Genomic DNA, 14,451 nt, shown 5'->3' with positions numbered 1-14,451 from the left:
TTTAATTTCAGCTTTATTACAATTAACGAAAAAGAAACAGTTAACAAGTTAACAAACAGTTAACAGTTTACAGTTAACAACTGCATCAGTGCTTTTGTTGACTGAAGATCCCTGTCTTTTTTTTATTTATTTTTATAAACTGCTCAAAAATATGGAACATCTGTATGAAAAAGACCTACTCCATTGAACTTTATTCGTTTCCAGACATGTACACGCTGTGCAGCTGTATGTTATCTAGGATGAGACGGACCCATCCCTGATTACTCCCAAGTTATATTGTATTATGTCTGAGTCTGTAAGTGTTTGGGTGGGTGAGCACCCTGTGCTTTTGACAAACGATGTACCGTCTACATTTCATACCGATATGGTTGTATAAGATCAGTTGGGCTTTGCACAGCCCTTCCTCTGGAGATCTGATATGCACTTTCAAGATGACAAAATATTTCAGGAACTTCTCTGAACCATTTCTGTTGATGACTACGAATGAAAGACTTCAGGATTTATAACTACAACTTTTTCTTAAATAGAGTCTTATCTCTCACTCATGGTAACGCACACAAACAGGCACTTTAATAACCCACACATCCGACACTCCTGGAATGGTTAATATTCTACTAAAAAGTCAGCCTGTCTCAATTTTCCTCTCTTTTTTCCTTTCTTTCTTTCTTTCTTTCTTTCTTTCTTTCTTTCTTTCTTTCTTTCTTTCCCTGGAGCGAATCCAAGTGTGGAACCGTTACTGAGAGAACACAGTCTGCTGGAGGACAAATCCTTATTTGGTCTGAAAACTCTCATTGGCCACTGCTAGCAAAAATAACCGTCACATTTGTGTATGTAACTGCATGGGGAAAAAAGACCACACAAGTCAGTAGAACACTGTGAGAGAGGCTGGCCACCAACTTTCACAGACTGGCCAAAACCTTCAACTTAAAACTTCAGGGCCAGTTTCTCAGGCTGATTGCTTTCAGGTTCACAAGATGAACTACACTTCATTGGGCTTTCTTGCTGCACATACTCACTTCATCCACATAAAGCTGGTGGATTTCAGAGAAACGTTCCCATAGGAAAGAAAAATCACAAATTAAATCTCTTTATAATCTTGGTGAGCATAAGAGGTATCTTTCAAAAAGATTTTAAAAAATAATAAATTGACCGACCACAAACGTTTGAATGGTAGTTTATCTTAACAACTGGTTCACTTTTGTCTTTCCACCTGAAAAATTGTGGAAGCAATAGCATTGTAGCCACCAGCTATCACCGTCTTCCTCAGTTAAGCTCTAAAAGTTATTTGTTCTTAGCACTAAAACATGTTCAGACAACAATGGCGAAGATATTGCAGGCGCTAGGTAATCTGACCTAACATGTTTCTGAAAAGTCCTGAACTTGAAGTGTGAATCATTTCAAGGTTTTCTACAGCTGCCGGGCCTCTGGATCTGCTGTTTACACCTTTTTATGCCTATTCGCCTCGGTATGCCTGCAAAATCATGTTCTACTCTATAGGGGAGAAGAGGACGAGGAGGGGGAAGCGTAGCTGTATGAAATATTCAGCGTGGGTCCATTTAGCAAACCCCATATGCGTACACAGTGATCCATGAAGAAAGTGAGAAAGAGAGGAAAGCGACAGAGAGAGAGACATGGTGAGAAAACAAGAACACGGAGTAGATCTGAGAGCAGGCGAATTTGCCTTCGAACACTTACTGAGCCTTATGCTTCAGTAGATTTACATAAAAAACGGAGTTTTGGGACTGATGGCACTCGAAGAATCTCAGAAGAGCATTAAGACGTGGACGTCTTTTTCACTGTACTGATACAAGTCAATGTGACATAAAAAAGGCCCTTTCAAACAGAATATGTTTTGCAAACCATTCCTGTCTAGGAAATGAATCACTGAGTTGTGTGTCAGCTGAATAAATAATTAACAGAATTGCTGTTAGTTACCATATGCACTACTGTTACTGTTCTAACTGGGGTCAGTAAGATTTTAAGATTTAAAGACACTAATTTAATCAAACATACAATAGTATAACAGTAAAAATACCACATAACAGTAACTCATGTCCATTTTAATAATATATAAGGAATGGAAGGTTAAAAAACAGCATTTATTTGAAAATGTCTTTAGTCCCACTTTTAATCAATTGAATGTGTCCTCGCTGAATAGAATAATTTCTTTCTAAAAGAAAGTTACTTTTGAACCTGAAATATTAGCCTTTACGTTTTCCTTGAATTATGCAAAATATACTTTGGTATATACTTTATCAGTGCTGTACAACATTTATAAGATAGAACATGTTTTGAAGGTAGTAGCTGACCCATAGGTGACCAATAAATGCAGTTGCTTCAAACTTGTAGTCTATTCCTTTCAACCTCAGCATCTTCAAATTGACTGCTAGACAGACTGTACGATAAAAACAAAGCTTTTTCAAACACTTACCAGTCTTAGGGTTGATGCTGAAGAAACCTTGGGGGTTCCCGCTTGTGATCTTATAGGACAGCTTTTCACTAGACTTGGTGTCTGGGTCAAAGGCCTCAATCTGAATGATGGACACATCTTTGGGTGAGTTCTCCATGACAGATGGATAATAGACAGGTTCGGAGGTCTGTGGGGCATTATCGTTCACATCCTGGACTTCGATGTAGACCTCCACGAAAGAAGACAGCGGGACCACACCACGGTCAGTAGCATAGACCGTCAGCCAGTAGTGAGGCACAGTCTCATGATCCAGCAGTTCCTGTGTCCGGATCACACCTGAGGAAAACAAAGAAAAATTGAGGTTATCTTTATGAAACACATCAACTGGCATTTTTCTGTATGTTTTTAAAGGGAACCCAGGGTATTAAGACTTGTATGGCTTAATATAACGTAAATGACGTTTTCTACTAAAATATGTAGTAGAAAACCCATGAAGGATTTAAGTTATTTTAAAAAAATCCACATTGTTTTATACATAAATTGCACCATTATTTCGATTGACTTTCAATTACAACCAAGTGCCGACATCGTATCAGTAATATTTATTTTTTATGTTTTATTAAGTTATGTTGCAGTATAAATAGCTATAATGGCACCCCATAGTCTAAAATATGTATAAAATTATGTGAATTTTTTTAAATAAAGTAAGAATTTAATGGGTTTTCTACTACACACTACATGCTATATGCTATGGAGGACTAAGCATTACATTTAAAAGTAAAATGAAAAAAATTGGGTGGACTTAAATGACGTATCAGTCCCTTTATTTATCAAAAGTGTAGGTCTGATTTCTTACATATCTAAGAAATATATTCTATTAAAATTGAAACAGCAACGCCCTCCAACATTTGAATTATTAAAAGATATAATAAGCAACACACTGCATATGGAATATTTAACATACAGTTAAAACCCATATCTTCTTAGAGATCTAGAATATTTTTGGACCTATTATGAACCCCCTTGACTTGTGCCTATATAATATTGATTGTTATCACATTGACCATTTATGTGCTGTCATTTGATTTCAGTTTTAATTTGTATACTTTGATGCTACTTAATGTTGAATATTTAATTTTTTTTATTATTTATTTACTTATTTCCCTCAATTGTTTTGATTGTTGTTATATTGTAAAATGATAAATAAATAATAATAAAAAATATGTATTTATTTGAATAAAATAAAGTAACACTTTATTTTACAATGCCTTTGTTGTTACTACATTACTGTAGTAATAACAATAAATTATGCATAAGTACATTTATATTACTCAATACTTACATGTATAATAACCCCCAAACCCCCAAAATAAACGTTTTGATGTTTTAAACATTTTTTAACTACATAAATGACTACAACAATTATGCCTTTAGCATGAAGTTTTAAATGTATCTACTTGTTTGTCAATTTTATTCAGATTTTAAATCTATTTTTATTTTTTGAAAGACATTTTATTTTCAAGTGGCACTCCAAGTCCTCCACAGAATACAACTTCACAAACATTTTCAGTTTTCTGCAACAGGCACCAAAATAAATTGGCATTTGAGTGCAACTCACTTCACACATACTGTGTTTCATTTTCAAGGTTTAAAACCTAAAGTAGACCTTTAAATAGCATTTCTACATCGCACAACCACATCATCCTTTGCCTATGATAATGGCAGCTTTAGAAGCAGATAAGTGGCTTTGATAGATTTAAGTGGGAACCTAATACCGCCTATAGTTTGTCTTATTGCTCCTCTAAGTGTACAATGCCTTTATTAAACTTGCTAGCTTAGAGCCAGAGTCACCTGTGCGGCTCTCTACCTAGCAATCACAAAACATAAGAGACGTTTCACATGTGTGCTGCATTGCACTCAGCTGTGTCAACAGTCTGCCTATTCAGCGGGGCAAGGCTCTCTGTTTCACTGCCATAAAGGAATGAGAAGGGAGGAAGAAGAGGTGGAGGCCGTCAGACAGCAAACAGCAGGTCTGCATACAACACGCAGTCGAATCCATCACATATGATGGCGAGAAAGCAAAAGCAATTGGACTGTGATCTCTACATTTGTAAGGTGTGGTGTAATTTATGCTGCAGAATGATTCATTGCAATTTATTGTATCTGACTTATATTTTATTATAAAGCGTGGGCTTGGGTAAAGGCAATAAAGACTTGGCTTGCCTGAAAAGACCTGTAATGTTATCAGCAGCCGAGTGATCTCATCGTTACTGAGGGCAGGCAGGTGGGGTGCGTGAATGAAAAAAGAGAGCTAGATAGACACTCCCTGGCCAAAGTTTACTCCTGCCAGGACAGGGAGGCTCCTGTCGTTGAAAACCCGATCCGATTAAACTTGAGCCCTGAACTTTGAGATTATACCTAGCTGGTTAAGAAATCTTAAGATCCGGTGTTTATTCAGATTGCAAACCTTTTAAGAATAGTCTCATTCACTCCAACTTCATTTAAGCCGACTCAGCATTCATGTTGAGTTGCAAAGTACAAGTATGTCGCGCAAGGACATAAGACACAAGGAAGCGGCGACGTTATCCGATTTGCACAGTGCGTAGTGCCAGTTCTGCTTCCTTGTCTTCTTAACTTGCTCTGCTGGGCTTTAGCAAACTCTGAGGACTAGATGGAGCCTCAAGGGGGTTACGTGAGAAAGAAGAGACGTACTCCTTTAAAAACAGACAAGGAAAAAGTGCTGCTTTTCAGAGGCTCGGGCTGTTTTATTTGACCTTCTTGGCCTTATTTTTCATTCATCATTGATCCGTAACACCTGACTGTAGCTGGATAGCTTAAGGCTCTAATATAGGAGGTTAGAGAAGAGAAACGGATAGCTCACTTCATCTTGCCCATGGCTGTCGGTGTAGGGTGGCCCATAGATCAGCACTGTTATATACTCAACACTGTAAAAGCTCTGCCTCTGCAGAGTTAATTCTTAAAGTAGGAACATGCATAAGAAATCAGGCAAATGGAAATACCAAGACTTTATTGGTTTTTTAACTAGATTTTTAGATTATCTGAAAAGTTTGAGTTTTTTTCTAATAAATATATTTTATTTAGCAAGGACACATTAAAAATATTCAAAAGTGACTGTAAAAATGTATAATGTTAAGAAAGATTTAGATTTAAAAATGCTGTTTTTTACTTTCTATTCAGAATGAGGTAAATCTATCACAGTTTCCACAACAATATTAAGCAGCACAACTCACTCTCTAATGATAATCTGATTTTAATGTTTACCATGCGATTAAAGTTGTTGCTTATAAAGTTAATAGCATACTCATACTCCCTTTATTTGAGGTATTGTTCATGTTGTAGCACAAATAATATGGGATGAGTTACATATATAATTTTAATGCTTAGGGCAGGGATTTGTTCAAATCCCTTACCACAAGTACGAGCAATAATAATTGCAATTATTGCCTTGACAATGTCATAAATCATCTTTAAGGTTGTTAAACTGATCTTAGTGAAGGGTTCGTTTAGCCTTGAAGATTAACTCGTACACATGTTGAAGTTTGAACGGTTAGTTCAGCCAAAAATTAATATTCTGTCATTAATTACTCACCCTCATGTCGTTCCAAACGCGTAAGACCTTCGTTCATCTTTACAATTTCAATATTATTAGTTTAAGACAAAATTCGAGAGACACTACCTTTCTGGGCCTTTTTATGAAACATATCTTAATTTGTGTTTTGAAGATGAACAAAGGTCTTACAAATTTGGAACGACATGAGGGTGAGTAATTAATGACAGAATTTTCAGTTTTAGATGAACCTTTAAAGTGTACTGAACTGAGGGCGAGTGGAGAAAGAAAAAAATGTCCTATATATTTTATTCTTAGATATTTGGCTGGGAAGGCCAAATAACAGAGACAAATGAGTGTGTGTGTCTGTACACGGCTAGCAGGGTATGAGAATGTGTCAAATAGAGTCAGAGGAGCTTAACGATAGTTGTGGACGAAAAAGAGGTGGTAGCAGTAGAGAGAAAGGGTGAAACAGAAAATGAGCTTTGTCTCTGCCAAACGACTGTCCATGCTTGAGTGCTCATTTGGATGACCGGTGGATACACACAAAAGAAAGCAGCTCCTTTAAGCTCAAAAGGGCACTGCTGAAAAAGCAGTCAACAGGATGATGACTTTACCAACACACAAGCACACTCCCACTGAAGCCTGATGCTGAAAGACCACTAAACTAAAATTCATTTCATATTTACAGTATACTTTCAACATTTCTGACACTTCATTTACAGAGTGAGCTGTTAAGGAAGCTGAACAGTTACAGAACTATTCACACCGACACATCTGGCGCCAAAACTGTGTCATTCTCTGAAGAAAAATTATATAAATTTTAATATGACTTGTGTGTGTGTAAAATGATTAGTGCTGTCAAATCGATTAATTGCAATTAATCGCCATTAATCACATCTGAAATAAAAGTTTATTTACACATAATATATGTGCGTGTGCTGTGCATATATACTGTAGAAATACACACACATATAATTAAGAAATATTTAATATTTAATATATAGCACTGATTTTAACTAGGGCCGGGACTTTAACGCGTTAATTTAGATTAATTAATTACACAAAAATAACGCGTAAAATTTTTTTAACGCATTTTAATCGCACTAAGTTTTGCACCGCGGAACGTTTCTCACTGGATGAGATTCGGCGGACCGATTATACTGGAGCACAAACTAGCGTTCAGACAAGATGCGTCCGTCCTAAATAGTATTGTATGTCCCAAATCGTAGTATGTTTAAAAAGTATTCCAAAGATTCACGGATGGTCTACTACTTAACGATCAATTCACACTCTTAACTGCTAATATTGCCCGCAACACACTGCGCCGTGAACGAGGATTCGATTAGAACTACAAACACGCATAAAAAGTGTTAAAAAACTACAAACATGGAGGATATACGCGACCAACGGACAGGTAGAGAAAGGGGGTTTTGAGTGATAAATAATCAGTGTGTAACCTGATAAAAACTATTTTTTTAAATGTTATCCGCGTTATATTCCATGTGCAGCAACATTTATAATGATAGGTTTGGTCATTAACGTTTAAATGCATAATTAAGCAAACACAAGAACAGAGTTTTCGGAATGAAAGACTCGTTAAAGAACGTGCCTCTTGCTACACTTAATGGCAATATTGCACTGGTCTGTTGGACTTGGTTGAACAAAAATAAACAATATTTTGTTGCTTAAGCTTATGTATTCGGTCATTATTCAATGGTATACTAAAAATCCATGTAAAAATCTTAATTCTCACTGTTCTCAGTTCAAATATTTATATGCTATTAAAATGCGATTAATTTCGATTAATTAATTACAAAGCCTCTAATTAATTAGATTAAATTTTTTAATCGAGTCCCGGCCCTAATTTTAACATTTAAAAAAAAAATTGTGTTTACATAATATATGTGTCCCTGGACCACAAAACCAGTCTTAAGTAGTATGGGTATATTTGTAGCAATAGCCAAAAATACATTGTATGGGTCAAAATTATTGGTCATAATTATTCTTTTATGCCAAAAATGATTAGGATATTAAGTAAAGATCATGTTCCATGAAGATATTTTGTAAATATTTAGTAATATACACTGCTAAGAACTTTTGGACAACTTTAAAGGCGATTTTCTCAATATTTTGATTTTTTGGCATCCTCACATTACAGATTTTTAAATAGTTGCATCTTGGCCAAATATGGTCCTATTCTAACAAACCATACATCAAAGCTTTCAGATGATTTATTCATCTCAATTTCATAAAATCGACCCTTATGACTGGTTTTGTGGTCCAGGGTCACATATAAATACACACACATATATTTAAGAAATATTAAATATTTGAGATAATATAACATGTATATATAAATATATACTAATTTATACATGATTTATATTATACAATATACACAGTACACACATATATGTATATTATGCAAATACTTTTATTTTGATTGTGATTAATCACGATTAATCGATTTGACAGCACTAAAATTAGTATTTAAATTTTAATTAGGGATGCAACGATACCATTTTTTCAAAACTGATCCGATCCGATACCAAAAAATTCTGAGTATCGGCCGATACCGATACCAGGCCGATATCAGTGGGGGTGTTTTACATTCAAAACTAAAGAATGTATACAATTCACTTTGTCATTAAGATTTATTTGTTTTAGGCAAAGAAAGAAATACCAAATCTGCTTGCACACTGTTGGATAAAAAAGGGTGAAAGAAGAGATACATGCATGAGTGTAATCAAATTCTTAAATTCATATTAAGATTAATGTTTTAAAAATAACATTTTGACAACATAAATATTACAGATATAAATAACTGAACAGATCTGCCAGCAGACGGCGGCAAGACACTGATTTAATTACTGAATCATTTAATTCATTTGAACTGATGGTTCATTCAGGAATAAAGCAAGTGACTCTCTGTTTGAATGGGAAATTGAATCATTTCACTAGATTCGTTTAAAAACGCACGTTCATTCATAAACAAAACACCGCTGTGTTTGAATAGAGATACGCAGCGGCTCAGCTGTGAATTGGTTCAGATTACTTTTGACGACGAAATAGAGCAAAATCAGGCAATAGTGTTATAGTCAGACAATGCAAGTTATTTAATAATAACTTCTTATTTATTTAACTGCTGTATTAAACAATCGTGAAGTCCTTGTGTTCTTTTGCACGATGCTTCTGAAGACGCTTGATTAAATTTGTGGTGTTGTAATTCGAAACACTACTTCCACCTCTTGAAACTTTGGCTTTGCAAATATTACAATTTGCAGTGCTACTAGCTGCAGTATCAAGATTAAAATATTTCCAAATCAGGGACATGTTTACCACGCTGAGGTAGACTTTGCATGTAAAAGTTCCCTCTGAACTCGTCACATGTGGTTGTGCAAGCAGTGCAATGTATTTTAAATGTATTTTATTTTTAAGGCAATGTTTTAAAATAATTGTGTTCTTGTATGAATTATTATAGTTTTTACAGTAGACTATTATTTCTTGCTATTTATTTAATCAAACTCTGGTAACGTATCGAATTTGGATCGGTCACACATCACCGATATCCGATCCATTCAAAAAGCTTGGATCAGCGTCGATACCGATCCAGAGTATCGGATCAATGCAACCCTAATTTTAATTATAACACCTATAATCTAATTAAAAATGAAATCTTACAAATCTCATTTAATTAAAAGCATAAAACTGATTTTAGAGTTTAAAGAATTGCATCTTTCCATTTTAAAATCTTTATATATTATTCTAAAATTAATAAAATAATGGAAGTTTGACTTGGTCTGAATAGACAAACAGCATGGATTTACCAGCTTAACTGCCCATGATCAACTATCCTTTAACAAGCATTATTGAGTGGATTAGATCTGAATTGACATGCAAGAACATTTACCTAACAATAAACATTCCCAAAAGGATTCCGATTCACAAACACACAAGTCATTTAAAATGCTAACCAACCCTGACTGAGAAGAAGCTATTGTTCCAAAAAGCTTCAGGCATTCTTCGGCGCTAAAGCTCAAGCTTAATTGCTGGATGCAACAAGTAGTTTATATCAACAAAAATATTTCCCCAAAGTTAAATCCTTTATCCTTTATCTACAAACTAGCAATAGATGTAGTTCGGTTTAGTTCAAACAAGATTTGGAATTTGGAATTTCCGCACAAAAGTCTTCAACGTATTCAAACACAATCCGTAAGATCTGTAATTGTAATGATTCACTCGGTGCATTAAGGTTGTTTCATAGGTATTCTGCCACACCTTTTAATCGACTGTGGTTGAGGAAGTTGTGAAACCCGCCCTGAAGCTATAGAATATGATGACAGAATTACAGCAGGCCTTTTTTTCAGCCTGCTTTGTCTGTTCATTTCTTCACCCTCAAGCGAGACATTTCACAGCAACCTGAGTGCCTCAATGAACAATGAGAAGCGCTTGCACTGACTCAACATGGCTGGCCTTGCACGTAGGTGTGTGTGCATATTTGTGTGCGCAAAGAGAGACAGAAAGGAAGCGAATTTCATTCTCAGACTGGTTCGACATCCCCAGTGACTGATTAAATCATGAGACGGCCATGACTACACCATCTCCACAATGAGTTAACAAGCATGAAGGCTTTCAGATCTTGACTTGACATGTTCAAGTTTGGTCCTGGTTGAGAGTATCAAGGGCCATAATGATGGGAATGTTAAGTGGATTGGGGAATAGCACTGCCTCCATGCAGCCTTCACTCTTCTAATGTTTCTCAACTTTCTCAAAATGAGGGTCAGAGAGAGGGGTCTTATTGGACATGCTGTGCACCGACATGCTGTGAGCTGATGGTCATATGAATGAATCCAGCTTGGGTCATTTCTGGTTCACTGTTACTTGAAATATTAAAATATATATAAACATCTGTCATGAAAATATGAACTATTAGAAACATATATTATTTAACCTGATCTCATGATGGAAACGTACCTGTGGGAACGTTTTCGCAAGACACAAAAGACGTACTGCCATGTGCCATTCAGCGAGTGGCGCTAAAAGAGTGTTTGGTTTTTATGGATTTATATGCGTCACCGCAGTTGTGACTTGAAATATGACTCTAATGCTCTGTGACGTTTTAAAATAACGTACCATCTGCACTACACCTAAACCTACCTGATAGTATAAACAACAAAAGCGAATGTGACGTAAAAACACTATCGCAAGCATGCCGTTTTAGCTTGTTTTTCGATCTCTCATCTTTCGGCCCTTTCATCGTGAGTCATGTTTTTCACAGGATTTGTACCAAAGGATTCCGCATCCTAAAGGTCATTGCACACTGAGTCCAAAATAAATACAACCTCAATCGAGTTTTATACACTGCCTCCGAAACTTTAGTCCATCATAAAAAATTGGGATCAGGTTAGATTTTCAGCGTTTTCACATCCGTAGCAAGCATTTGGATAGGAAAGGATGACGAAAATGAAAAAAAAAAAAAAAAACTCAGTGTGCAACGACCTTAAGTTCCGTTCCATGCCGGCTGAGCTGCTGAGCAAGCTTGTTCATTTCTGTTGGAAACTGCTGTGATATGTACTTATTGGTACGTATTTCATGCATTTCTTGTGAAAAAGTTCCCACAAGTACATTTTCGTCATGAGATCAGGTAGATATTATATAAACTGCTACATGCATTTATTTGATAAATAAAGTAAATACAGTACAAACTAGGGATGCACCGAAATGAACAGTCAAAACCGAACAAAATTAATGAATGAATGATTACTGAACACGGTTTTTCGTGGTTTTTCCCCATGTATTTTACCAATTGTTTTCACCATTGCATAAATTAAATAGCCAAACACAGTTAAATACCGAACACGGTTTTTCGCGGTTTTCACCCAATGTATTTTGCCATTTTTTTTCACCATTGCATAAATTAAATAGCCAAAATGTGCTTTTTACAGTTTTGTCTGGCTTTTCAAAGAAAATAAATCTATTACAAAACAACAATTTAAAAATATTTACTTAACACTAAATATTTTTAACATTCTAGTAGACATTATAGCCTATCAAAAAAGCACAATTTAACTTAAAATTAATAAGTTAGTAAAATAATATACCATTTTTGCCATTTTTAGACCCCCCTTCTTAAATCAGGCATGTGTTTTTTTTTATGTACAAATAAATGCAATCTTGCTAAGCAGAAGAGACTTCTTTTAAAACATTAGAAAATATTACAGATCCCAATTTGAACACTATGTGTGAATGCTATAATAAATGTATTAATAGAGCTGTTGTAATTATTGTTATCATTATTTGTGCATTATTTTTTTATTTTATTGTACAGAACAACAGTAAAATTACAATACTAACATTTATGAATGTTGACTTTTATTTTGGCGGAAACCCGCAAGAACACTCAGTACTTCTTTTTGTTGACAGCAGCAGATTTATGAATGATTCTCATTACGCTGTTTCAGCGCAGATTTCCCTCGTGCTAGTCTCTAAATAAATAGTCTCTTGCTGTTGGTGCTTGTAATGATTTTTGTGTCTTTCTTTGACAGTTTTAAATTCTTCCACACTGCAGACATGTTTGCTGCATTAGTGCGCACCTCTGTTTGATTGCGTTGTGTCATTGTTCAGTATAATTTATTCGGTCTTTTCGCTTATTACTTCGCCTTTTTTTTTGCTATTTTTCGGCCGAATAATTTTGGTGCATCCCTAGTATAAACATTAATATTTTGAAAAATTACTGTCAACAACTACTGAACATATGTCACTTTTGTTCAATTTAATGCATCCTTGCTTATTAACTCAAAATAAAAACTTTTGAATGGTAGTGTAATTTAAGATGTTGGACATTGTTGGTGGACAAACTAAACTAGAGAGAGTTTGAAAAGTGTTTAAAGACAGTTTACTTTCTAATAATCCACAGGGTTAAAAGTGCTCATGATAGCTGACGAAACCCTTGCTCTATCTTTCTACACACATACAAACACAAGCCACACTTTCAGTTTGAGAAACTGCAAATTGTATGTGAATGAAAAGCTGGCAATTGCACCAAATTAGAAAGCCAGAAAAAGATTACCGAGGTTGTCAAATAGAGGATTATGATATGTAAATGTTTATTCCTAGTGCTCATTTTCAAGAAAGAGTCAAGTTGCCTTCAAGAAACTGTCAATATCGTCATCTTTTTTTGGCGGAAGATGCGCCACAAGACTTCAGCTCCTGTAAGCGCAGTTGACGTTCACAGAACTGCTGTGAATATCTTCAAAGCAAAGCCTGACTAACTCTGAGCAATTCTCTGACCTTCAGAGAGTGACTCTACACGGCTTCACATATGTAGTGGAGGTGGTAGAAGCAGAGGGATAAGTTAAGGCAGCTTAAGACATGTATTCCCCTGGTCTGCACTTTAAAAAAAAAAACGGTTGGTTTCTCTTTGAACTGGCTTGGTTAATTCTGTTTGCCGGGTTCCTGCATTCCTCAACCTTCTTAGGCCTCCTGCTCACATGCTTACATAAACTTTCTCAGCGATTTTTCTCTCCACCTCCCGCTTCACTCTTTTCTCAATCTTTTTCTTTCCCGAGACTCCAGAGAAATAGTTGAGATTCCAGTGTCAGAAGCAAGAGTATTATGAGGGAACCCTCGGCTAAGCTCCCATCACCCCACCTCACCCCTCCTTTCCCAACTTTAATCATATCATGCTCTCGGTTCCCAGACTTTTTTCAAGGGCTTTGAAAGGGCTCTACCCCAATTTAATTTCACTTTAGGTATGCTACAAGCTTTAAAGAATACTTGTACTACAAATGAACTTAACAATTACTTCATAAAACCACAATAATAATTGGCCTCAAAAGAAGGATTTTCTTCCGTTTACACATTTGGGCCACTATTTTAGATTTCTAACAGTCTTGCCAACATTTTTACTGGTGTCAACATACAAAATAAATATTATATTATATATTATAATAAATCATATAGAATATATATATTTTTCCATTTATAATTTTGATTATTTTTCCATTTATTTATTTATTTTTTTACTTCACATATTTATAATAACAACAGATATAATATAATAAATATAATTTAGCTAGCTGACTTTTGAAGTAGTGAAGTAGAATTAATATAGTTAAAATTTTCCCCAATACTAAAAAATATAAATAATAAAGATTTATACTAAAAAATATTATTTATAAATAATCAAGATATATATTTTGGGCTTTAGTGGACATTTATCATTTAAATTTTTTACATTTATTTTTTATATTAATTTTAATATAATAATATATAATATAAAATTAATAATAATAGATATTATAATAAATATGCTTTATAATTAGTTTTTAGCTAGCTAACTTTAAGTAGAATTTGCATAGTCAAGATTGATAATTTTATACTGACTTTTTCTGATTATTTTTTTTTTCAAATTCACATACATATGTGATTTATTACAAATATGATTTATTATAATTTATCAAATACACCT

The 14,451-nt window shown here is 34.8% G+C and overlaps 1 protein-coding gene across 1 annotated transcript in view; it reads right to left on the bottom strand.

The window, feature by feature from the left end:
- The window catches only part of fat1a (FAT atypical cadherin 1a), a 110,863-nt gene that overhangs the window by 76,153 nt on the left and 20,259 nt on the right, over positions 1–14,451 (bottom strand). The window contains exon 2 of the mRNA XM_073841555.1: positions 2,432–2,746. Within this exon, the coding sequence (XP_073697656.1) occupies positions 2,432–2,746 (315 nt within the window). The remainder of the gene's footprint in view (positions 1–2,431; positions 2,747–14,451) is intronic.

Source organism: Garra rufa, chromosome 6 (assembly GCF_049309525.1).
Source record: "Garra rufa chromosome 6, GarRuf1.0, whole genome shotgun sequence".
NCBI lineage: Eukaryota > Metazoa > Chordata > Actinopteri > Cypriniformes > Cyprinidae > Garra > Garra rufa.
The sequence above is the reverse complement of the archived record's forward strand: the minus strand, read 5'-3'. Positions and strand labels throughout refer to the sequence as shown.